This window comes from Carassius carassius, chromosome 26 (genome assembly GCF_963082965.1).
Source record: "Carassius carassius chromosome 26, fCarCar2.1, whole genome shotgun sequence".
NCBI lineage: Eukaryota > Metazoa > Chordata > Actinopteri > Cypriniformes > Cyprinidae > Carassius > Carassius carassius.
The window spans coordinates 15273355-15301184 of NC_081780.1; the positions used below are offsets into that span (position 1 = coordinate 15273355).

Below are 27830 nucleotides of genomic sequence, written 5' to 3' on the forward strand. Positions count from 1 at the left end.
CTCTTGTTCCGAGGTCACCGTGGCCACCAGATCCAGTCTGTGTCCAGATCAGAGGGTCACTGCAGTCACCCGGATCCAGTACGTATCCAGACCAGATGCTGGATCAGCACCTAGAAAGGACCTCTACATCCCTGAAAGACAGCGGAGACCAGGAAAACTAGAGCCCCAGATACAGATCCCCTGTAAAGACCTTGTCTCAGAGGAGCACCAGGACAAGACCACAGGAAACAGATGATTCTTCTGCACAATCTGACTTTGCTGCAGCCTGGAATTGAACTACTGGTTTCGTCTGGTCAGAGGAGAACTGGCCCCCCAACTGAGCCTGGTTTCTCCCAAGGTTTTTTTCTCCATTCTGTCACCGATGGAGTTTCGGTTCCTTGCCGCTGTCGCCTCCGGCTTGCTTAGTTGGAGACACTTCATCTACAGCGATATCGTTGACTTGATTGCAAATAAATGCACAGACACTATTTAATTGAACAGAGATGACATAACTGAATTCAATGATGAACTGCCTTTAACTATCATTTTTTCATTATTGACACTGTTTTCCTAATGAATGTTGTTCAGTTGCTTTGACGCAATGTATTTTGTTTAAAGCGCTATATAAATTTTACACTTTGACATGACTTTTTTGATCCAAATGGTTGAATTTATTCGGTAAAAGTGATTCCATCATAGTTTAGTGCACATTTTTTCTTATTGAACAAAAAGTTTATCCAACTCAATAGTGCACATAAGATTTTTATGCACATTTTTAAAATGTCTGCGCAACTTGGCATTTCCTTCCAGCATTTTTTTGTGTGATATTCCAAAATGCGCATAAAAATAGGTGGATGGAAACATAGCTATTGTTGGTAGACAAATTAAATAAATATCAGCCAATTTCTCACCTGTGGTCTGAATTCTCCTTCGTACAGTGAGTTTAACCTGTCCAGTCCGGGCCGCCCCATGCATGAGGTCAATGACGTAACGGTGGGGTTTTCCAGTCACAGGGATCCCATCGACTGACATCAGCTCATCTCCTGGCCGGAGACGCCCGTCTTTATCTGCTGGGCTCTTCTCGATGATTGCACCAATCAGGATCTGTACATGCATAGCACTGTAACTACAGACTCTCTTTAAGATGCATACAGAAACTAAAGTGGACAAACAGATGCGTTATATTAGCAAATGGCAGTGAGCTCTGGTTTAGGAAGCATGTGGTTAGTCCTAGAGTACGAGCCTTCTCCTGAGCCTCCAGACTCACAGGCTGCCCTGGTTCTTCTCCGCCCAGGATCCTGAAGCCGAAACCGGACTTCTGCCTGTGCAGGTGCACCTCCACCTCCTGGAACTCTGATACTGTTAAATGAAAGCACACATTTATCTCACAATTTAGTAATTTCTCCAGAATAATCTCACCCTTCAAGTGTAATTTAGTGTTCTGGATGACATTTAGGACCCCCATTTCTGTTCATCGAGTACTTATAATTAGTAAAATCATTCATTTTATGTTCTTGGACCTCATTGAGAGGTTCATTCTTAAAGCAGTGAGAATGACAAGTAGCAAAAGCTAGTAAAAAAATAAAACTCTTATCTACATTATTTCTCTCAATCTTTTTTTCACAGAGGTCACAATACCTGTATTTAAACAAATTATATCTTAATATTTTTTATTATACAAAATTATATATACTTAGATTTTAGAGATTTTATTGGACTTTTATTTGATGTACCTATGGATGATTTTAGTATGCAATGCATAAGGCATAAAAATATCGTACAGTTTATTTTTAGTAGAGCTAGTTTTAATGAAAAAATGTCCTTAAAACTCAGTGTAAATTAATTAATTAATTAATTAATTTTTAATTAAATTGCATATGATTTTAGGTGACAAAAATATATATTTTTGATAATAATAAATGCTGAAAAAGAAGTCAATCTGCAGAAGACCAAACATTATACCAAATATATATATATATATAAGTGTATAGAGGTCATGAAAACTGGATATAAAAAAAATGATTTTCAAACTTTCAGACTTTACTTTATGCAGAACTCCTTCTGTCAGATTGTTTCTGTTTTGGGTGTAGATATATTTACTCACCGGAAGGGTCAGCTGGGAGAGCTGCTCGAGAAAGCCCTGGCTCTAAGAAAGGGAGAGATACAAGGACAGCCCATAAATCACTGCTTATATAAACACACACACCTGGAAATATACGAACTACAATATATACATCACCTGTCTCACTAATATAATGCCCAACAACTACAAAGCATTGAAGATATATGTGAATACACAGTGCCCACAAAAAATTCACTAAAAGCACACTTCATCACGATATTATTGATAACAAAATTATTTGAATTTCACAATTCTGATTGACTTTTAATTCAACTGCTGTTTTTCATTAGATGCAAGAAGTTAGTTCTCTATAATTGTACAATATCTTAAAACTCTAGTTCATCTCCTGGCTCAGAGCAGACAGGCACTGTATTTCTGCCCGAAAATCTACACGGCCATGTATTATGCTGTATGTATATTGCATTTGAACTAGGTGCAAGCTTGAGCCTGATTCTGATTCTGATTCAGAAAGGGAGCCTTATCTTAAACTGCATCATTCTTGCAACCTCATCTGCATCTCTTCTAGAGCTGGTCGATATTTGCAACCACTATTTTCGTGATATTTAACCAATATATTGTATACAGTATTCTGTATATTGTGATGATTTGCATGCTTTTCTTTCAACTGCAGCAGCAGGTTGGTTTTGTGCCCTCTGCTTGTGGCATGACATAAGGACAATAGCGTTAAGATTTTAAGCTCTCCAATTTAAACCTCAATTGCATTAGAGTTTGATTCATTTGATTCAGATGAGCTCTTTTGAAATTAATCAGTTCAGAATTAAATTATTTGTTTTCAAGCAAGTTTTCGAGAGACATTTGGCATGGTTTGAAATGTTTCAATACAACTATGTAGTTTAATGTTGCTGTTTGTTAATCGACTGTATATAAAATGGTTAAATCATTTTCTTTGCATTCAAAAAGGAAAAGCATGGAAAGCATGCTTTAAATAGATTAATGACTAATAGTTCCTATTACTGAAAATGTAGAATATAAAACCATTTCAGAGCAAAGACAAATACTGATAGATAACAGATAGATACTGATCGATTTTTTTAGCCCTTTTACTATATATATATACAACCCGAATTCCGGAGAAGTTGGGACGTTTTTTTAATTTTAATAAAATGAAAACTAAAAGACTTTTAAATCACATGAGCCAATATTTTATTCACAATAGAACATAGATAACATAGCAAATGTTTAAACCGAGAAAGTTTACAATTTTATGCACAAAATGAGCTCATTTCAATTTTGATTTCTGCTACAGGTCTCAAAATAGTTGGGACGGGGCATGTTTACCATGGTGTAGCATCTCCTTTTCTTTTCAAAACAGTTTGAAGACGTCTGGGCATTGAGGCTATGAGTTGCTGGAGTTTTGCTATTGGAATTTGGTCCCATTCTTGCCTTTATATAGATTTCCAGCTGCTGAAGAGTTCGTGGTCGTCTTTGACGTATTTTTATTTTTGCAGGCAGGCCAGGTTAGCACCCGGACTCTTCTACGACGAAGCCATGCTGTTGTTATAGCTGCAGTATGTGGTTTTGCATTGTCCTGCTGAAATAAACAAGGCCTTCCCTGAAATAGACGTTGTTTGGAGGGAAGCATATGTTGCTCTAAAACCTTTATATACCTTTCAGCATTCACAGAGCCTTCCAAAACATGCAAGCTGCCCATACCGTATGCACTTATGCACCCCCATACCATCAGAGATGCTGGCTTTTGAACTGAACGCTGATAACATGCTGGAAGGTCTCCCTCCTCTTTAGCCCGGAGGACACGGCGTCCGTGATTTCCAACAAGAATGTCAAATTTGGACTCGTCTGACCATAAAACACTATTCCACTTTGAAATAGTCCATTTTAAATTAGCCTTGGCCCACAGGACACGACGGCGCTTCTGGACCATGTTCACATATGGCTTCCTTTTTGCATGATAGAGCTTTAGTTGGCATCTGCTGATGGCACGGCGGATTGTGTTTACCGACAGTGGTTTCTGAAAGTATTCCTGGGCCCATTTAGTAATGTCATTGACACAATCATGCCGATGAGTGATGCAGTGTCGTCTGAGAGCCCGAAGACCACGGGCATCCAATAAAGGTCTCCGGACTTGTCCCTTACGCACAGAGATTTCTCCAGTTTCTCTGAATCTTTTGATGATGTTATGCACTGTAGATGATGAGATTTGCAAAGCCTTTGCAATTTGACGTTGAGGAACATTGTTTTTAAAGTTTTCCACAATTTTTTTACGCAGTCTTTCACAGATTGGAGAGCCTCTGCCCATCTTTACTTCTGAGAGACTCTGCTTCTCTAAGACAAAGCTTTTATAGCTAATCATGTTACAGACCTGATATCAATTAACTTAATTAATCACTAGATGTTCTCCCAGCTGAATCTTTTCAAAACTGCTTGCTTTTTTAGCCATTTGTTGCCCCCATGCCAACTTTTTTGAGACCTGTAGCAGGCATTAAATTTTAAATGAGCTAATTAAGTGGATAAAAGTGTAAAATTTCTCAGTTTAAACATTTGCTACGTTATCTATGTTCTATTGTGAATAAATAATTGGCTCATGTGATTTGAAATTCCTTTAGTTTTCATTTTAATAAAATTTAAAAAACGTCCCAACTTCTCCGGGCTAAAGAGGAGGGAGACCTTCCAGCATGTTATCAGCGTTCAGTTCAAAAGCCAGCATCTCTGATGGTATGGGGGTGCATAAGTGCATACGGTATGGGCAGCTTGCATGTTTTGGAAGGCTCTGTGAATGCTGAAAGGTATATAAAGGTTTTAGAGCAACATATGCTTCCCTCCAAACAACGTCTATTTCAGGGAAGGCCTTGTTTATTTCAGCAGGACAATGCAAAACCACATACTGCAGCTATAACAACAGCATGGCTTCGTCGTAGAAGAGTCCGGGTGCTAACCTGGCCTGCCTGCAAAAATAAAAATACGTCAAAGACGACCACGAACTCTTCAGCAGCTGGAAATCTATATAAGGCAAGAATGGGACCAAATTCCAACAGCAAAACTCCAGCAACTCATAGCCTCAATGCCCAGACGTCTTCAAACTGTTTTGAAAAGAAAAGGAGATGCTACACCATGGTAAACATGCCCCGTCCCAACTATTTTGAGACCTGTAGCAGAAATCAAAATTGAAATGAGCTCATTTTGTGCATAAAATTGTAAACTTTCTCGGTTTAAACATTTGCTATGTTATCTATGTTCTATTGTGAATAAAATATTGGCTCATGTGATTTAAAAGTCTTTTAGTTTTCATTTTATTAAAATTAAAAAAACGTCCCAACTTCTCCGGAATTCGGGTTGTAATAAAAACGCAAAAGCCTCTATGTCTACGGAGGATCATTGCACCTCAGATGAGATAATCATCAAATAACATCAACACTAACCAACATCTCCACTGCCAACCTGTCATTGCCAGGTGTGAATACTAAAGAGAAAATATATACAAAACTAAAGAAGATGTATAGACTAGGTAGCATTAATGAGGAAGAGCACCCTTGCTGATTTAAAACAGTAGAAAAAAAGTTTATGCAAATACACAGTGAAGCAAAGATGTGACCAATAATGGGAGAGTAGACAGAAGATGAATAGAAACAGAACGACATGTTGAACTGTATCAATTTAATCACTGTCAATCAGTTTAAAGCACCTTTAGAAATCCAACATTAACTCTATTGACATTTCAGACTTTTTTTTGTTCAATATGCAGTAGATTTTAGGTCCAAATATATTCACATTTGTATGAATAAATGCATTTCAAACTATTTGCTGAATTAAACATACGCTTCTACTTAAAATGCAATGAATATGGGACCTTGAAAAAGTTCAGAAAGCCTGTATGTGTGGTTGTGACAGATTGAAAATGAACATGTACATTTAAATGCATAAGTCTGTGTACACTGTGATATATAATTATATATAATAAAATATAAATATATTCACTACTTACAATACTTAGAAAAGTCTATAAAATATAAATATGTTACGTTCTAGTTATACTTAGTTAGTTATACTTAGTTAATCTGTGATCAGTTTATGGGCACGATAAGTTGGACGATCGATTGTTCTGGTCTGCACTAGGGGGAGAGCTCGCAGTTTTTTCCATTCTACATAAAGCTTCCAGTGGAGAAACTGCACGAGAAACTGTGTGCATTAATCTTCTCCCCCTTTTCAGGTATTAAATGTGTGATTATTAGTTTAAAATACTTTATTAGGATTAATAATATGTTTGAGAGTATAGAGACGCGATTATTATATTGATTGTGTGTCCGAAATGTTTAAAATATGTAGTTTAGAAATGCGCGAGCGCAGGACTCCATTTTGTGCGCGTTGAGAATAGCGTTAGGTCTTAAATTTGTGTATTTTATGTGTAATCCTGTTTTTATAGTGCTGATTTGTCGACTTGTTTCAAAGATGTGTAGAGTAAAAGTGACTTGAGAATGTTAGGCTAAAACATCTATCTGAAATTGTACATTTACATGCTTATAACTGATTTGCCATAGAGTTAATATGCATAGATGACTAAAAAGAGTAAGATTTAAAAGAGTTGAGCCTCAGGTAACCGTTAAATGCTTTAAAATGCTTTATTGTATTTCTGTATGCACTTTATAGTGTCATGAGTCTCAAATAGCCTTTTATATAAGAGTGTACTCATGTAATGTATATGGTAAAAACTGCTGAATACTGATATGAAAGATGTCAATGAAGTTCATTTGTAATAGAAATGTTTAATTGTGTGTATACAAATGATTAATTTTGATTACATTCTACATAAAGCTTCCAGTGGAGAAACTGCGCGAGAAACTGTGTGCATTAATCTTCTCCCCCTTTTCAGGGGTACAACATGGTAAAGTCTCGAAATTTGTTTAAGAAAGTACCTGCATTAATAATGCAAAGTGTTATATAACATCAAAGTCACTAAGACCACTAAAGTTTTCCTGGACCCCAGAGCAGCTCCACAGATTTCATTGTGTCAAAATTCCAAACTGACAAGAAACAACAACCTTGGAACACTTAGCATGGAGGATAACATTTTTACAACAACAAAACAGTATTTTTTGAGTCTCAGAGAGCTGACATGAACTGAAATGGTCACTCGAGACCATGCTCAAGTCAATAACACACCAGTATAAGTCATTTTTGGCCCAAACGGAAAGATGTAGATTTATTTCATTTTGGTAACAGACTTTCAACTACAGCCCTGACAGGATTAATATTAGCAATAACATCTGGCACATCTCAATTCAATTTAACTTCCATTTCTAAAGTCGATATTTGATGCTATGATTTCTCCTATTGCATTGCATTGCAATGTGGAGTGGAAAATTCGCCCAATGAGATTTCACTGTGGGCGGGGCAACTTAACATAATGCTGCAGAATTACAAATCAAGTAGCATTTCGTGTCACTCATTTAAATCTCACAAACACCTTCCACAGAAAAGATAGCTTTTATTGTGATCCGTGTTAGCATACCGTGCCTCATCACGACACACTGCTACATATCTTTTGCCATGTACAGCAGGGAATTTGTTTGTTGTTTGGTGTGTATGTGCATATGGGCAAATTTTTGGAGTGGAAAAATACAGCAGGTAAACAGCACAGATCAGAAGTAGGCATTCATGCTAGCTTTAGTTGCTAGCAAGAAGTTACTTACGCCTATTTTCATAGATAGCCCTGGACTTCTCATAGAGGTCATAGGGGTCAGGTTTGGTCAGGTCAAACTCTGGACCTGAAGGCCAGTGCAGATATGGAGCGCTGTGAGGGAGAGCATGGAGAGATAGACTGGCTGTGGGACTGCTGTGAGGATCCCAATGTTCCAAGACCTGCAAATACACCGGCATTTAGTAAAGCGGCCAATCATCGGCCAGCACTGCGTTTATTTAATATGCTGAACTGAGTAAGCAAACAGCGCTCTTCCAGGCAACTTCCGCCTTGAAATTTCGCTGGCCATGGGATAGGAAAGTGTTTAACAATGAACTCGCTTTCGCGGTAATTAGTTTTTAAATGAAGCGTACACACACACAATACATGGCACGTTAGTTCTAGCTCAGCAAAATAAGGCGCATCAAGGGCTCATGAAGGACGCTTGATGCGTTTCTCTATTGCTGACGATACTGAATGTAATCTTTGTGTTTTCTCATGCTAATGCAGCTGTGGGCAAAACGTTCCCAAATTACTTCACTACACCAGGCTCTAGCACGACACCCAAAATTAGTTTATGCAAATAGAATGTGCAAAGAACAGCAAGCAGGCATAGTCCACTTTTTCTAATATTAAAGCAAAATTCGACTGTTTGTTTTCTTCATCCTCTACCTCTGCTAGTCACTTTGTGCTTTTATACTTTTGTACTAGTTCCAGTTCCTCTGAATGCTTTCATTAACGATTCTCTTAGTAGCTTTATAGAATATATATATTTGAAAAAATAAAGGTGTTTTATGGCTTTATTTAGATTGGAGAGAAACTGACCGCAAAAAAGTTAACTGTCCACAAGAAAAAGGAAAGCTTGTCATTCAATTCTTTAAATTGCATCAGTAATTTATTCAGATTCATACTCCAATTCATCTTCTTGTCGGGTCCTAGCCAGTTCAATTCCAACTTATGAACCGACAGCGAGGTGATTAAATTCTACACAACGCTGGACAACAAATGGATTGGGGTTCGTGCCAAAAGCTTTAGCGTGAAAGCAAATGCCAAACAAAAGGCATAATTGAAGAAGAGGTGGAAAAATCTACAAAGAAAGAATGTAGATGCCAGGATGAGAAAGATGCCAAGGCTTATTAAAGGAGGTCAGTGTTAATCTGGAGGAGCTGGAGAGGATGAAGGCAAATGCCTCTGGGCTGCTGTGTGCGGCTGGGAAAAAAACAGATTAAAACGTGTCACTGCCAAGTAAACTCACGCACACGCGCACATTAGCTCATAGATGATGTTATTGCTGCCAGAGCAAAGTGCTGTGACGTACATACTCTTGCAAACAGGTTTTTGCTTATAGCAATCAAAGAAGCTCATGCTAGAGGTCTGCTAAAGGACAAACCATTTTGGGTGGGTTCAAGTCAGTATTTTTATACATAACTTCAGGTTTGCAATGGGCTCAGGTTTGTGATGAATAAAAAATACAGTTTTGTTATAAATGTTTTATGTGTTCACTTAACTTGTTATATCTTTGAGTCAGAGTCTGTGAAAATGGGAGCATAAGAGTTTACATGCTCAGGGATGAAATAAAAAGGGATTAATATCTGGTTTAGATTTCTGACAGATGTGATTTGGTTTCAAAACCAATTTTTAGAACAGACTCTCTGTAGTTTATATATACAGAGCTATTCAAAGAGCTTTTTAAAAAATACTAATTTACTAAGTTACTAATTTAACCCATGAAAAATGTTGTTTCTATAAATTAATGTATTTCAGTTTATTCAGTGATACTATCTATCTTTTTTTTAATAAAGCCAGATTTTACCATTTTTCTATAACAAGTAAGCAAAAAAATCTGGGTATTTGGACACAGATCTGCATAAGAATGTGGTTTATATGGATTTGTAAAGATCAGATATCCATTACCAGTCAAATTAATGGATATGAGATGTATACACAATAATCAGATTTTGCATGTCTGAACAGGTTTCAAATTTCAGTTTAATCACCGTGCAGAACTCTAGCTTAACCTTGATTCTTTTGAGTCTAGAGATTAAGTTGAGAAAACATTTTGGTACAGAAAAGCTGTTATTTTGGGTGATATATCAGATATTTATAATATATTTCATTTTATTTTATTAAGAAGAAACTAATATTGTGACCATTTAAATTCACTGGCCAAGTTTCAGCAGAAGCTGAACAGTTAGCATGTGGTGGTTCATAATTTCTATCGATTTAATGATTTAGTGCTCTGACCACATAACAGTGACATTGAGTAAAGGCTAATACTCTTTGCACATGGATAATTGCAGAAAAAGATGGACCACTTTAACATTTTCCAGTCATGAAACTCTTTCTAGCTGTGGAGATATTCTTAAAGCAAATGATGTCTAGTTAAACCCCAGCGTAAGAGAGAGAGAGATGATAAAATCCAAGCAGCTCTACTGTACTGGGGTAACGAGACTTTCACTCTGTCCCAGTTCTGTTCCCTATAGAGATAGATACAAGGATATGTGTTGAAGAATGACAGTACAGTGGCCAGCAGCTCGCGGCAGTGCGACTGACTCTCTGTAGAGTGAAGAAAAATCAGTCGATTTATGACCAGTCAAGCCTTTGTTATATGGAAAGAGACAGGACAGAGATCTCAAACCAAAAATAAATAAATGCGTGGGTTGATGGGTTGGCATGTACTGATGCACTGTGTACATGTGTGTGTGTGTGTCTATATATATATACATTACAGACCAAAAGTTTGGACACACCTTCTCATTCAAAGAGTTTTCTTTATTTTCATGACTATGAAAATTGTAGATCCACACTGAAGGCATCAAAACTATGAATAAACACATGTGGAATTATATATGGATTTATATACATAACAAAAAAGTGTGAAACAACTGAAAATATGTCATATTCTAGGTTCTTCAAAGTAGCCACCTTTTGCTTTGATTACTGCTTTGCACACTCTTGGCATTCTCTTGATGAGCTTCAAGAGGTAGTCACCTGAAATGGTCTTCCAACAGTCTTGAAGGAGTTCCCCGAGAGATGCTTAGCACTTATTGGCCCTTTTGCCTTCTGTCTGCGGTCCAGCTCACCCCTAAACCATCCCGATTGGGTTCAGGTCCGGTGACTGTGGAGACCAGGTCATCTGGTGCAGCACCCCATCACTCTCCTTCTTGGTCAAATAGCCCTTGATGCCTTCAGTGTGAATCTACAATTTTCATAGTTATGAAAATAAAGAAAACTCTTTGAATGAGAAGGTGTGTCCAAACTTTTGGTCTGTACTGTATATATATATGTACACAAACAGATATATTTGACCCTGGACCACAAAACCAGTCTTAAGTGTCATTCTTTTAAAATTCAGATTTATACATCATATGGAAGCTGAATAAATAAGCTCTCCATTGATGTATGGTTTGTTAGGATAGGACAATATTTGGTCGAGATACAACTATTTGAAACCTAGAATCTGAGGGTGCACAAAAATCAAAATGTTGAGAAAATCATCTTTAAATTTGTCCAAATAAAGTCCTTAGCAATGAATATTACTAAACAAAAATTACTTTTGATATATTTACAGTAGGAAATTTACTAAATATCTTGATGGAACATGATCTTTACTTAATACCCTAATGATTTTTGGCATTAAAAAAATCAGCTATAATTTTGATCCATAATGTATTTTTGGCTATTGCTTCAAATATACCTATATCAAATTTTTATATATTCTATATTATTAAATAAAAATTAAATTCATGCATTTAGCAGACGCCTTTATCCAAAGCGACTTACAGTGCATTCAGGCTAACAATTTTTTACCTAACATGTGTTCCCTGGGAATCGAACCCACAACCTTGCGCTGCTAACACAATGCTCTACCACTTAATGTATATATTTAACATAAAAATATTATTTGCTCTATTAAAATCATTCAATTTATTTGCATATATATTTACATATACCATCCTGTGTCTAAATATACATTACACATGGGACAGTTCAGAGTTTGAGGAAGACTTTCTTGAAGATTTAGTCAAGCAGACAAGACAGCTGACAATATTGGATCAGAATCAAAGGACACTGCAGGGACAGACTGCTGAGGGTGAAGGTTTGCGTGCCACATTACACAGTGCACTGGTTAGTGGGAAAACATAGTGAAGGTGCAGTGATTTGTTCTCAGCTGAACTAAGTGTTTACTTCAACTAGGTCTCCATAGCTTTTAACAAATACATTTTCGTAATCTTTCCAAAAAAGATTTAAATGGAACAAATTATGCTTTTAACTAGAAAATATTATTTGCTCTACTAAAATTGGTTAATTTATTTTCAAATATGATAAATATAGCTGCCGCTTGGTGTTGTAGTGGTATATCTGTAAAGCAAATTAGTCATTCTTCTTGTCCATTAAGAGACACACAAGCAGTAGCTTAGTACAATGCAGTTCGTGGTAATATGTTATAACAATACGATAAAGCTATTTATTATGTGTTGAAGCCCAACAGTGATGGTTAATAATAGATATGCTGTATAATATATAATAAGACCTAATCACTCAATACTGAGAGTACACAGTTGATGTTAGTTTATTAATTAAATTCAGAGGGCTGGAATACGGTACGTTTTACCTGTTTAGAGGTCTTCCAAGGTGAAAAGTGACCTGCAATGGAGAACAAAACCTTTAGCATGCTGGATCTTTAGTATTAGATTTGAAGTGGGAATTTTAAACAAATTTTAAACAAAACAGAAATTTATTTTGGTAACTACACAGCTGTTCATTCTTGAGGTACATTCTGAGCCAATTTCATTTATTTTAGCTAGTATTTATTTAAAAAGAATTTCTAAATGGGGTCTGAAAGGCATTTCAGAGATCACTTGTATTTTGTAATATTCTAACTTAAGACAAAGTGTTAATACAACTTTTTGAGAGTAGGAGGGAAGTAACAACTTTTATCCAAAGAAGTTAAAACTGGCCTATTTGATTGATGACCGAGAAATAGTGCAGATTAATTATGTAATATCTACACGCCTTTTATTTAAGACCGTCTCATTGTATATTGGTTTCAGTAAAAAAAAAAAAACATAATTTGCTGAAATTGATGTGGTGCTGTGTTAAGCATCTGAATAATTCTAAGTATTGTTAAACAACAAGTAATCTTTAAAGTGCTTCAAATAACTGTAACAGGATTAGTGTGCAATTATAAATTGAACAGTGTTTAAAATCCGAAGATACAATTCAAACAGCAGCTATTCAAATATCATAACATTTGCTCCTCTCTTTTGAGGACAAGTGGTTATTATTTGAATATTTCATGTATCTGTTGAGAGAAAGAGAGATTTGAATGTAAAATATACAAGTTTGACCCTGTGGACCGTGTTTGTTGATCCTCTTTGATGACAAAAAATACAAATCTCCTGTTGCATTCAATGAAAGGACGCCCAAATCCAATGACAGAAAGATGCTTAAAATGCACCGAGCAGCAACTTCACATCACATCAAATGCTCATTTTCCCCCAGGAGGGAAAACATTGGCTGAGATGAGGCGAAAGACCATGAGGCTTCTGAACTCTAATCATAACAAACAGGAAGTAGTTGCAGTGTAGAGCACCTCTTCTGTTATTAAGAGCTAAACAATACTCGCCGACATCAAACGGCAAATTCATGAATATTTTCTCTCTAAACTCCTCCTAAATCGGCCTTGAAATGCAGCAAACAAACACACGCATAAACCGTCCAGCATCTTGCATTCAACTTCTCCCTCACTGTCTTTCATGTCTTCCCGCAGATGACCTTCAGGAATGAACAAGGCGATGCAAATGACCTGTTTGGAATTAGTGAGAGAGAGACAAAGTGCACAAGCATACTAGAGCTGCACAGTTAATCCAATAAAGAATTAAGAATACGGCTGCTGTGAAATTGATTCATCTTTAAAAAAAAAAAAACATTTTTAATATATATTATTTCATTTTAATAATGGTGAGTTATAGGAGTTATATAGCTTTGTGTTGGTCTCCCTGTTCTTCGAGATTGGCCATTAAAAGCCATCTTAGACCATCACCATATAAAACCAATTACAGAAATATTTATTGTGCACATGAATGCAGCGTAATTTATAAAAATTCAGAACTCTGCATACAGACAGTCAGTGAGCTTGCGATGAAGCACAACAGTCATGTGAAACATTTTCACTATAAAGGGTTCCAGAGTTGCTATATTGAGATGAAAAAGCTACTGAAGTTATTATAAGCTTATATTTTCCGTTAAGGCTCCAGGTTGATTGTGATTAAAATGATTTTGCAATTATGTTAAACTGACCTTTTAGTCACTATAACGTCTGATGTATAAAATATCAGAAAAATAATTCAGAAATAGTCCTCTGCTCTTTTTGGATGTGTAGCCGACATGCTCCTTCACATAAAATAAGTATTTTAAATGTACACTAAATTCTAATCGAAGTTAGTAATTCAAGGTGATCTCAAGAATATTCGCGTATGTATAATATGCACTTAACTTATGTTTGCCTAGACACTAAGGGCCCAATCATACATCCGGCGCAATGCGACGCAAGGTGCAGCACAAGTGTGTTTGCTAGTTTCAGTCCGGCGCCGTTCGTATTTTCCGTCGAGAGCCACGTCGTTTAATTAGCAAATGCATTTGCGCTCATTTGTGCGCTCATGGGCGTGCTGGTCTAAAAAAAAAGAGGTGTGTTCAGGTGCATTGCTATTTTAAGGAGCTGAAAATAGACTGCGCCATAGACCAACTCAAACCTGGTCTAAAGTCAATGGCGCAATATTTTTTGTTATTTAAAGAGTGCGTTGGAAGAAAATGCGCCTCTGGGCAGGTCCACAGTGTGTGTTGACTTTGCTTATTACACACAGGGATGCGCATCACACAAACATGCCAAATATTAAAAACCAAAGGATTACAGTGTAAATTAATATTATTGTGTAGGCTACATAAATATAAAAATGTAATGATGGATAGTCATTGCGTGTATTAGAATTAGGCTACCTATTTTCAATTCAGCCTATTACTACTTATAATGATGAATGAAATTGGCTAATTAATTGAACAATCGTGCCAATACACACACATATATATATTAACTGGCTCATCGCGCGGAGCTTTGGTGGATTAATGCTTGTCCCGTGGATGATCTGCTTGCTGTCTTTAACTTCGCGCACGAGCAGATCGGTTTCTTCGCTTGAGAAGCGTTCAGCTTTTCTGCCAAAAAATTCCGCCACGTAAATAGCGATCTCGCTCTTAAAGGGAATGGGAAATGACACTCTGATTGGTGTATTGAACGTTATGCCCATTACTCATTAATAGAATAGGGACAACCCATTCCAAAAATGCGCCCTGGAGCACAGACCGTTTTTCCGTTGTTACGCCCTGAGTGCACCTGCGCCATGCGCTTTACACTTTGCGTTTAGATCATTAAAATAGGGCCATAAAACATACATTATTCACATAATCTAAAATGTATATGAACAACTTAACAGACATACATTTTTATGAACCCTCTCTATGAATAATCTATGAATATTTAATTAATGGAATTAATTGGTTGATTCTATTAATGATCATTTGGATTTATTTATGTATTTATGATCAATCAGATTTATTATTATTTATTTTTTAACACAATTAAACATTTGATTCTGACTTCTAGTGCTAGCTTGTTTGGAAAAATGTAATTTATTTTGAACAAGAATAACTTGAAACTTTAAAATGAATGACATTTTTCATTACTTATCATTTAACAGTTTCATTTAACACATCTTTTGTATATGCAATGACAAAAAAAGCAAAAAAATACCACAAATGCACCATAAAATGACTTACAGTATCTATCCATGTGATCTATTTTATTTTTGCACTGTTTTCCAAATCTTCAGAATCTGTTTGATTGTCCATTATTCAATCGTCATCATCTCCATCCTTAGTAACAAGAGGTTTAGAGGTAGCAGAAAAAATAATTACTCAAAAATATAGTAACAATTTTTAAAAAAAAAAAGTGGTCATGTTTAGTTTCAGGATTAAAATTAAGGAATCTAAACTATAAATAAATTCATCATATAAAGGATTTGTGAATTATATATATTTTCATTTTTGTTATTGCCAGTGTGTCCACATTGCACACATATATTGGAAACCCGTTTCCGCCACTGAATACAAAATAAAAAAGGGATAAATAGTCCCAATTCTGACTTTTTTTCCCCCTCAAAATTGTGATATATAAACTCACAATTGCGACTTCTAAAGTCCAGTTCTGAGGAGAAAAAAAGACGGATATGTTCTCAAAATTGCGAGTTTATCTCTCACAATTATGACTTCACTCCAAATAGAGAGTTTATAGAACACAATTCTGACTCAGAATTGTGAGTTTATATCAAGTAAATCTAAGAAAAATAAATTCAGAATTGTGAGATAAAAAGTCAACGTTTTTTTTTTATTCAGTCAGTGGCGGAAATAGCCTTCCATACACATCAGCATACCCAAACATACAAAAAAATGATATTTTTGTACATGTAATTGTTTCGTACAAGTACCTACATACTGTATAAACAATAAGACCAGGCTGGAATTCTCACACGGCATCTGATTGTGATTATAACGCTTTAGTGTAATGTGAAGGTGACCTTTTTGAGTTTCTAATGTATAAAACAGAAATAGTCCTCAGCTTTTAGGATGTGTAGTCAACATAAAGAATCTGACATGTAGTTGCCTCATACAAATAAGTATTTTAATGCACACTAAATTCTAATCGATATTAATAATCACACTCTAATTCTCTTTCTTTGTGCTGCTTTTACAACACAAGCATAACGGCAACCGGCTGATTAAAAAGCAAAGTGCAGCGTGTTACCGACGGCTGGGCATGAGTCATCAAATAAGGAGCAGAAAGTCCAACAGGCCACAACTGGGCTGCTTCAGTGAGCAAGGATGAGCAAGAAATCAGTGACACTAGCTGAAAGGGAGGAAAAGTGGCTTGATTGCGCTTCATTTGTATGGATAGAGAAATGAATGGAAGAGTGCTCTGGAGAGCACAGATACAAGTCATATCAAGCCTCATCAAATGGATGAAAATCTAACGGTCTTCAAATGCAAAACATATTTTGCAAAAAAAAGAAAATATTTGCTCAAAGTAGTGCTTTGCTAAAAAAACAGGAGCTCTTGGTGCACGGTGGTCGATGGCTATAAAATCACAATAAATGAACACAGCAAACAGAAAAGGTCAGTGGATATCAATGCTCAAATTTCGATTCCTAATGTTGTTCACATCCCAAGTCTTAATTAGCTCTTAAACGCAGTTGGTAGGTAAATATCTCGCCCAATTTGAACCTGAGCTGATAAACATAATGCATATTAAGCAGATTATGCTAACAACTTTCATCAAATGGTGTAAATTTGTATGATGCAGGTGAGACTAGGAGAAAACGTAATCCAGACAGGCTTCTATCAGTAAATGTGTCCCAGAGTACATCCTGCCATCTGGCAATTATGAAAGAGCTGCCTACTTCTGCCAAATTTGCTATTCACTACTTGGTGATCACATGATTGGAGGATGATAAGAGTCAGGAAGATCAATCCATCTATTGATTTATATATATATATTATATTGATTTTCTTGTACTATTGTCATTTTGTCATCTCTTTCTATCCTTCCAGCCTCTCCAGCATGTGGGCTCTACTGCATGCTGATTAAAACATGCCGTGGACAGTCAGGACAACTAATGTCCACTTTGCCACAAATCAACGGCTTGCTTAACATCTAGTGCTCTCTTTATGACTGAGGTGCATTTCATTAACTAAACAAGATTTAAGCAGCACAGAGATCAGATGGGGGGCATTAATCTTCATTTATCCATAATATACACACAGACCCAGCAGGCAACTGTCTCACTGCTGAGTACATCGAGGTATGAAGCTGCCAGTAGAATATATTCAATATGTACCGAATGGCATATACTGATTGTTGCATATATTCAACAGCAATGCTGGATATTGAATAACATATATTTAGATGTAAAACAATAGAAATATAAAATATAAGTATACATACTATTAATATATAAATGTGGTGAATATAGGTCATATAGAGGCCTAATTCAGCCTTTAACCTATGTTAACAACCCAGCTGATGAGATATGACCTCTCAGATTACATTACACAGCTTTTTTGGTGGAGTGATGTAAATATGTTTCGAACATTTACCCTTACTGAGAAGCCAGTAACTGTTTTTGACATATTACTGTTATTTGAGTTGTCTTATGTGTATGTGTGTGTGCGTGTGCATTCACATCCATTGTCAATTCCCCATGAGCTGCTTTTGAAATTTTGAAGCATGTGTCTGGTAAGCTAATGGTCCCATGCCTATATCTGAGTTAATGGGTATAAATAAGCTAATGAGAATACCAGTAGAGCCGGAGCTAATTAGCTCTTTGATGAGACACTGAGAGGCGTTTGTTTTTCTCAACCAGCTAAGAGTCATCTGCTTTTGTTACACACACACACACACACACACACACACACACACACACACACACACACACACACACACACACACACACACACACACACACACACACACACACACACACACACACACACACACACACACACACACACACACTTTAGGATGGATGGACAGAGCTTAGTAAAGAGGATAACTGATAAGCTGGATTGATCACACCATATGAGATATTAATGCAAGCTTTGAAAAGTCATTTTAACAGCGCTCTCACATTCACGCACATCAAGCTAGACAGAACATTTGCTCTAAACACTAGCTACAGTACAAGCAAAATAGCAGATGCTTAAACTGGTGGCCATGACAACAGTGAGACAGGAAGCACAAGACTGAATGATATCCACCACCTTGTGTATCCGTTTAAATTACTCAAATATATAAATGTTGTCTAAGGGTACCAAAAATCCTGACAATAATTTAGAGCTTAAGTGAATAGTTTTTTCTTTCTTTCAACATTTAAATAATTTCTTCTATCCCAGCTTAATATGCAGAGCTTTTTGACTATTGATTTTTGAGCATCCTGACTAGCAAAACCAATGGGAATCTAGGAGAAACCAGTCTGAGACAATATAGTAGTAGTAGGGCAGAAACAAAACACTTCAGTTTTAAAACCTTGTCGCCATTAGCAAAATACACTAAAACCTTTTATTAATTAATTAATTAATTAAAAGTGATGATAAGCTGTCTTTTAAAATTTTTGCCTCTAAATAAAAGTACATACCTTTACAGATATTATGATGTTTTCTAAAAGTATTATGAAAAACATAACAAAAATGGAAGGGGATGATATATACAATTGTTGGGAAAAAATAAACAGATTTTATTTCACAGTATGTTTACTTACAAGTACTTACACAGTACCAACCTAAGAACGTTCTGGTTATATAAGGTAACTACATGGGGTAGGGTTAGGATTTTTGCAGAATTCTGTGTTTTCAGATTCCACATGGGCCTGGTTATCAAAAGGAAAGCCACAAAACTTCAATTTTACAGAGTCTTCAATTAATTTGGCTTCTATAATTTCAGAGATGAAGTAATCATGTTCTTCTAGAAACCTTTATCTTGCTTCTGGGCATCATAACCAATATTCTGTTGAGCAGTGTTGGGGAAAGTTACTTTTAAAAGTAATGCCTTACAATATTGCGTTACTCCCTAAAAAAGTAACTAAGTACGTTACTTAGTTACTTTTTATGGAAAGTAATGTGTTACATTACTTTTGCATTACTTTCACGTTACTTTTTAAATATGAGCAGGGCTTGATTGTTTTTAATATAAGAAGTTCTATTTATAGCAAATGTAAAAGCCCTTTCACACCAAAAAGTGTAATGAATAAACCTCAGGCTGAAGGAAAAGTAAATTCACGTCTGTACAGTAGAACACAGGAGAAAGAGGTTCAACACTCTTCAGCAAAAAAACAAAAAAAAAAACAATGAAGCACAATTGTTAGTTTATCTAAAGTCATTTTTTAATTATTTGTATGGTTGAACTGGATCATTAAAGGTCAGCAGCAAAGACACTGTAAATTAAATGGGAATAGATACATTTGTGTTATTTAATATATTTAGTTATAGCAGGTTTGCGTCATATTCTGAGTTTGCATTTCACTGTTTTGATTAATTTTGATGAATACTAAATCTGTTTTGTTTTTTGTTTTTTTTGTGAGTGGGATGAATTAATGCACATTCACATTTAGTCTAGAACTACAGTAACATGTTCACACAGCCCACACAACGCCTCCATACTTCTGATTTCTCCCAATATGGGAACAGGAGGCTTGGCAGTCCAAAAATGGGAATACAAAGTAACTGGCATTACTTTTTTGAAAAAGTAACTCAGATATTTTCTTGTAAATTAAAAAGTAATGCGTTACTTTACTAGTTACTTGAAAAAAGTAATCTGATTACGTAACTCGCGTTACTTGTAATGCATTACCCCCAACACTGCTGTTGAGCTGTGTGTCATACCGAAGCTGTCATAGTGACGTTCCAAGGGATATTTCAGTGCAACAATTATCTGATAACAATAAGATCTTCACTAAATAAGCCAATCATGGAAACGGCAGATGGCGCTCTGAAAAAGTGTTTGGTAATCAATGGATACCGGTTAAAGACTCTGATCCTGCAGCAGCTTTTCAAAGACAGATCCAACGGATAACCATTCCAGGGAAACATGCCAAAATGCACTTAAATCAGCAGCCAAGGGCATTTTCACAAGTTAAGAGTGCTAGACATGTGGGGCAGTGAAATTATTGTGGAGACAAAGAGATCTGGCAGTAAAACCACATCACCATCTGGACATTATGAATGAGACATTTATAAACAATCAACCCAGTGTTACACCATGGACAAGTCTTGAGATTTAGCTTTAGACTCCCACACCAGAGGTAGAAGGAAAGCAAAGATGACAATCGATCAGCAGGGGTACAGAAAAAGGGTGTAATAAAACGAGAGACAGAGAGGGTGAACCAAACTGTTCACAAGAGACTGTCACATTTGCACTAGTGTAATTAGAAAGGATGGTCAGTGTCCAGTGATGAGACAGAGGAGCCAAATTGCGGCACATTAAGAAGTGGCACATCATTTCACTGGAGCACTGACAGTTTTATTAGGGCATATAATAGGCTGTCTAAATGCTCCTGGACTGTTCCACTGATTGGATTCGTAGAAAAGCCTTTTAGTATTGGCATTAGACATCTCTCTGTGTGAGTGAGCTACACCTCATGTCATTGACTGGATCAGATGTAAAACAAAGAAAGTCTGATTGTTAATTTGTAAACTGCATGTATATCTTGGTATAGCTCATTTCACACATGGTATAACAGTTTAGCCAAGTAGGACATTAGCATTCATCCATCCAGACTGTTTTCCTGACTATAGCCGAGACGCTGGGACAGGCTCCAGCATCCCTGTGACCCCACATAAGACATGTGATCTAGAGAATGAATGGATAGATGTACATGTTTCTCAAATTCTTCAAATCCATTGTGTGCTTCGTGATTCATTCACTGAACTTGAACCTGTCCTCAACACTAAAATTCGAAATCAAACCTCTATTTCTAGCCTTATCCCAAACTCATTAGTCCAACGACTTCATCTAACCTGGATCATAATTCAGCATCAACTCCTACTCCAAACTGCTACCTAAATCTATCATCCCTGATCCTATTACTGAACCTTGACCCAAACAACTAAATTCAAAATCCAACCCCTATTTCTAACCCTTACCTAAAACTCATTGCTTCTCCTCCTCTCAGTTCCAACTTCTATCCCAAACCCCAACCTAAAACCACCATGGACTCCCTGACCCTTTCACTGAAACCAGCCTCTAAATACTAAATCTATTTCTAACCCTGATCCCAAACCCTTTACTCTCATCCCTTCCTTCATCTAACCTAGATCCCAGTCCTATCCTAGAACTCCAAACTCCAAACCCCAAACCAAATCCATCATGAACTTTCTGAACCTTTTACTGATCCTAACCACAAACCCTAAAATCCAGACCTAACCCCTATTTTCTAACCATAATTCAAAAGCCCAAACTTCCACCCCATCATCTAATATGGATCTTCACCCTCAGCAACCTTAAAATCCCGACCCAAAACCTCAGATTTTATCTTAACAAATGTATCAAGTAAACTGAAAACAACAAACTGTAAATTTGCGACCTAATCATGAACTAGAGTTCAGTCTTGGATCAGTTTGTCAATTAATAATTTAGAATGAATGGGATAAACCCATTCACTGAAAAGATCTTTACTCACAAACTCGGATTTTATGATGTCTAGTGAATACTGACATAAAAAAGTTGTATGGCTTCAGAAGTCTTGGCATATACTGCATCAAAAGGACTGAAGAAAGGAAGAGGTGCAGATAAATACAGATGGAAGCAGCATTGAATAAAACTGACCCTGCGACTTGGCTTGACAGAAACTGTTGGTTTGTGCAAATCATTTTCTGTCCTCCTTATGTCATTCACGGCATGTTTGAACAGAAGGATGTTAAACTCTAGTGGTAGCGTGATGCTACAGGCTGTTTAGTGTTTCAGGGCTCACTGTGCAGTCTGTCTGAATATAACAAGGATAAGAATGGGACAGATTGCTGACGTATGGGACACAAGGCCAAATTCATATTCAAGTGACCATAATGACCTTCAAGCACGTTGACTCTGTTGGTGGCACAGAAGTGTGTCTACCCACATGGACATGAAACAAAACATGCGCCCTGGTTGTGGGTCAGTGGCCTTGCAAACACCCATGGCCATTTAACAGAACTTCGTTTCATTACACTTCACTTTGGTGAGGCACAAATCATACCACATCAACATCAAAGGAATGAAAAACAGATCATCCCTGAGTACATTCTTTTTATTTTTAATTTTTTTTGGTAATTTGTTATATAATGCAAATACATGTATACGTTTTTAAATGTTAATTAAATGTCCTAATACCTTTTGGAATCAGTATAATAAGCCCGATACTAGAAATGCTCCAACCATAATTATGCATGTGTGCGCTTTGGAGTGCAATTGTGATACACACTGTATGTGAAGCGCATAGAGGCTGTAATCCACCATACTGATCACTGGGGCTTAACAAAGATTTAATGTCTCTCTCGTTAACGTTTGTCCTGCACTGACACAGAGAAGAGACATACTTCACATAAACTCTCAAAATACTTCTCTAGATCTTTTTCTTCTTCACCTTATCTTTTCCATTTCTTTGTGATTACCCCTCAGGGATGAATTATAACATTATATTAAAAATCGAATTTGTTTTATTTCTCCAGTTCTAATTACAGTAAACAGACAGTCTAAACCTTCAAGTTGCAAAATACAGTGTCTCATTCTCATCACTGTAACATAAAAAATAATGTTAAAATATCATGGTATCATTTGCTGCATTGCCTTTAATGAATGATAATAACAGATTAATACATGTTTAAAAAAATACCGTAGTTAACAAATATCATATTATAGAAATGCTGTTTAAAAACTCCTAATAGGAGACTGCTCTTCATTTAATGTTATGATGCATTTCGGACTGTGTAATATTATTTAACTGCTTTGATGATTAAGGTCTCTATACTTTCCCTCTCTGTCCTTAATCTTTCATCTATATGTTCCCTCACTTTCCTTTTCCCTTTCTCTCTGGGTTATATCAGACACTCTAAATGCTACGGGTCATAAATCACACTGGCTCAAGCTGCTTTTAAAAAAGGCTTATATGTTCTCAGTGAAGGTGTCAGTTAGAGCTAAAGCCATTGAAGGGCTTTTCTTGTATTCAATACTAAAATGTTTCGAATGAGCTGCTTTTCTTCAGTATAGACAGGTGCATGTGGATCGGCTTTTACTGCCTTTTCATTTCCTATGAATGACTCACAATTAATCTAGGCCTAAAACCCCAGGCCTAAAAAAACTACTGAGTGCTTCCAGCAGCAATTGGAGATCAAATTATATGCTTTCTGGGCTCTGACATGCTGGACAGGCTGTATGCATTCACCCAATTCTTGAGCACTAAAACAGACAAAACAGGCTATACTAAAAAATGATGTGTCATAGAATTAAATTGATTGATTTCAACATCCATTTTCTTACATTTTCTCACAAATGTTAGTTTTTTTCACCCGTCAACACATATTGCTGTGAGATATTACATTAATATGTCAAATACTTAATGAATACAGATGAATCTAGAATTCACTTCAGTGAATAAATACATGAATACCACCGAATGGTTTCGAACACATTTTCAGCTTAGCTGAAAAAAACAAAAAGAAAGTTATATCTAAAATGATAAAAAAGAAACTATATAACCCATCAGCGTCTGTATGACCTTGTTTATTTCAAAATAAATATCAAAATAAGACTTTAGGGTGATGGGTGACTTTGATACTGCCGGATTTAATAAAAATAATCATATATGTCAGTCTCACAAAAGTAGGGACAATTTCTAAAATTAATCTTATGTCAGGACACACAGTAATGTTTATTATACAAAAAAATACTACAGCATATACTGTAGTAAGTTATGGTCTGAGGGCAGTTGACTTTAGGGGAAGTGAATACATTTTTTTTATTAAATGATAGTATTAAAATAAAATAAATGAACAAATAAAAGAACATTCTAGTAATCATGTAAATTGGCAAAATATCACTATTTAAAAAAAAAAAAAGCAGATAAATTTGTTTTGTCCAAGGTCTCAAGAATCAGTGATGTATTGAAAATGACTGCAGAGCTGGCTTTTTTATTGAATACCTGAAGAAATCTGAGAAAAGTCGACTGCTTGATTTATTGGGGAGAATCTAAAATCAGTCTCAGGTGAGAAACAAGTTATCACCAGCAATAATCAACAGCACTGTAAAATAATCAGTATTGACTTAATGCCTCTTGAGAGCATGACACTGAACCAGCAAACAATAATTTGTATGCGAGACAGTGTAGGTGTACATGAGTGTAGGAAGTGCTTGTGTGCTGGAAAGTGCATTACTGCGAAATGCAATGCGTGAAGCTTTAAATAGCTGTTTGGCATCCGTTTTGGGAACAATTTTGATTTCAGCTAACTTTAAAGCCAATGAAATGGCTTGATGACTGCTGTTTTCTTTCCTGGATTGGAAGTAGGACATATCCAAGGAGTCAATAGCCAGTAGCTTTTTGCCCTTGCTCTGTTTCACTGAGGTGTGGTCATATTTTTAATATATAAATTTAGGTGAAATTTTGTGGGCCAAAAATCCAATAACACAGTAATGCATAAAGCACACCTAAGTCCCCAAGCAGCTTTTTGTTGGTTAGCACTGCAGATTTGCATGACCAGTATAAACATGAGCAAATTCTGCGTGGTGAACTTTTCTTGCCCTCATGCAAAACTCCTTACTGTGCTGATTCCAATTCCAATTTGGCCAAGCAACAGGCACTAGCTACACTAGCATATAAATTAGCCTCAGTTCCAAAATTTATTTCAGAGAGTCTTTAAATTATGCCGGTTTATGAATTTTACGTGTGTGTTTGTGAAAGCGCGTTATGCAACAGTCCTTGTACAGAATGCAGGATATAAATATACTGAGCACACAGGTAGTCCGTATGCATGTTTGTACACTACCGTAATTATGTGTCAGAGACTATTTTTACCCACAGTGCTTTTCTGGACAGTGAAGGTCGTAGAAAGCAGAAACAGCTTGTTCTTCAGCGTGACTCAGCACTTTGAGAAAGACGAGGAGTGAATTATAAAACTGCTAAGAAGGGCAAGGTGAACTAATCAACCAATTATGAGCCCTTTCCATATTTTAGGTCGTGGAAATACACACAAAACCCAAAAACATTTAAAAGCCTCCTTACCCGTCCCTCCTCTCTGCACAACCAGCGTGGCCTCCGCCCCAACAGGACACTCTTTTAGCAGCTCCACCACCTGTGTGTGTGACAGCGTTAGTGCAGATTGCTGGTTAATTTCCACAATCAGATCGCCCTCGCACAGCCCCGGGCATCCTTGTGCCTCCAGAATCTGCTTCACCCGCTGTCCTCCATTACAGTCTGCTATGGTGAATCCAAACCCATCCGCCCCTTTCACCATGGTAACTGTTAACAGCTCTCCTCCGGCCGCTCCTGAAGACGCCATTGAGACGCTGTCCTCCAGCGGTCCTGCATCCAGGTGGGTGTCTCCAGGGTGGGACTGTGCCAATGCCGCTTGCATTGGGTCGATGAAGCGAGCAGTGCGGGAGATGTACTCCATGTAGCTGTCGTAGCTATTCCGTCCGTTGACCAGCAGAGGGCGATCAATTAGGCCGAGGGGGGAAAGCAAAGTGCTGGCTGCGTCCTCCGGGTCGTACGGAAGAGGGTAACCCCTGCAAAGGACGAGGGTTACACTTTGTCCAATCGGCACCGACTGGAAAAGCTTCACAACGTCAGCGTGGGTGGTGCCCAGGACGCAGACACCATTAATGTAGACAATCACGTCTCCTGGAACACAATTACACACAAATAAAATATATATTAGCTTATGTAAACTTGGGTAGGTATGTATATGGATCACAAGACCAGCAGGGGCGTGTCTAGAGCATTTTCAGTGGGGGGGCCATGCTGGGGCACTGCCTCCAAATGGGGTGGCCGCAGGTGACCAAAAAAAAAAAAGCTAAATTCTACAGTATATTACATAAATCCTATTGATTTTATTATTTTTTTTAACTAGAATAAAGTTACTTGTAAACAAATGTAGTAATAAAGCACATTTTTGATTAATTTAGTTTTTTGTCATCCCTGTATATATATCCAAGTTAAATTTGAGAATAAATTCATTTTTTTTTTTTTTCTTTGAAAGAAACTCCCTACCTGTTTTCATGGCTTGGCACTGCTCTCTTCCCTGCCTTCAAAAGAAATACTTATGTGTGTCTGTTGTTCTCAATCTCAAAAAAAATTAAAAATAATAATAATTCAAATTGTGAATGAAATGCACAGAATGCATCCATGTCATTTCACGTGTAAATGACTAAGTTAGGCCTGACAATTTAACTGACTATCTAACTGACTTACTCTCATGCATTAACAAGTAACGTGTCACCAGACAATTATTATTTTGGAACATTCTGTGCATATTGTCATTTGGTGCAATCTTGCTATGTGGTCACTGTCACAAAATAAACTGATACAAAATATGCAAATCACCATGACTGTTTATTGTTTGATAGCGGCCAGCGTATTTTACTTTTATTGTGTTTTATTAAACGTTGACTGAACATTGGATTGAAATAAACCACGACCAACGCGAGCAAAGCCTGACGGGGTAAAAACATTGATCTGAGAAAACCATACAAACATATTACTACCAGCTCTTTGTTTGGTGTCTTGTGATGTGTCGTTCTTGAACGATTCGTTCATTTTGAACAAACTTTTAATTTGATTAGGGAAGAACAAGTCGTCTCCCGACGGCAACATCACTTTGATTGTTTGTTTGTTTTTTTTGTTTTTTTACAGTGGATTCTAATCTTCAAAAATGACCTTGTTGTATGATTTATGTCTTTTGAGTTCACCCTTCAGATTAGACTATAGAACTGTAATGTTATTTGTTTAGGATTCAAAATGTTATTTGCTTTTAATTTATGCCATTATGTCCTTTTTGAGCAAGCATCTTATACATATATAACACCAATTTGTCAAGTCTGCCTAGGAAAAGCAATTATTATACCAATCAAACTAGGATATCAATACTTGGATTATTATATTATTATATAGTCTAGTGTTTATTTACTGATAGACAGTCAAAAAGACAAATTAATAAATATTTTATTTATAACAGGGTTTTATTTATTTATATAATAATAACACACCACAGATCCTGAAGAAACAGTAACAAAAACAGAGTGACAGAAATGTCAGCAATAGCGCATGGATCTGTCATGTGATTAAGAAATGATTTGAACCCGAAGACTTGTCAGACAAGAGGTGAGTTAATCACAGACTGAAGACCCAGGTAAAGAATTAATTAATCTTTTGTGTATCTTTATAGCATTTTAGTTTTGTATTGTTTGTAGTGTGATCAACGTTTGCGTAAGTACTAGATGTGTTGGGG

At 36.6% G+C, this 27830-nt stretch overlaps 1 protein-coding gene across 1 annotated transcript in view; it reads right to left on the reverse strand.

Annotated features, from left to right (window-relative positions):
- Positions 1-27830, reverse strand: part of LOC132105887 (membrane-associated guanylate kinase, WW and PDZ domain-containing protein 2-like) — a 219299-nt gene that overhangs the window by 21212 nt on the left and 170257 nt on the right. Inside the window, exons 10-15 of the mRNA XM_059511367.1 lie at positions 25607-26224; positions 12370-12401; positions 7768-7936; positions 2084-2125; positions 1223-1338; positions 891-1083 (exon numbers count right to left, since the gene is read on the reverse strand). Of these exons, the coding sequence (XP_059367350.1) occupies positions 891-1083; positions 1223-1338; positions 2084-2125; positions 7768-7936; positions 12370-12401; positions 25607-26224 (1170 nt within the window). The remainder of the gene's footprint in view (positions 1-890; positions 1084-1222; positions 1339-2083; positions 2126-7767; positions 7937-12369; positions 12402-25606; positions 26225-27830) is intronic.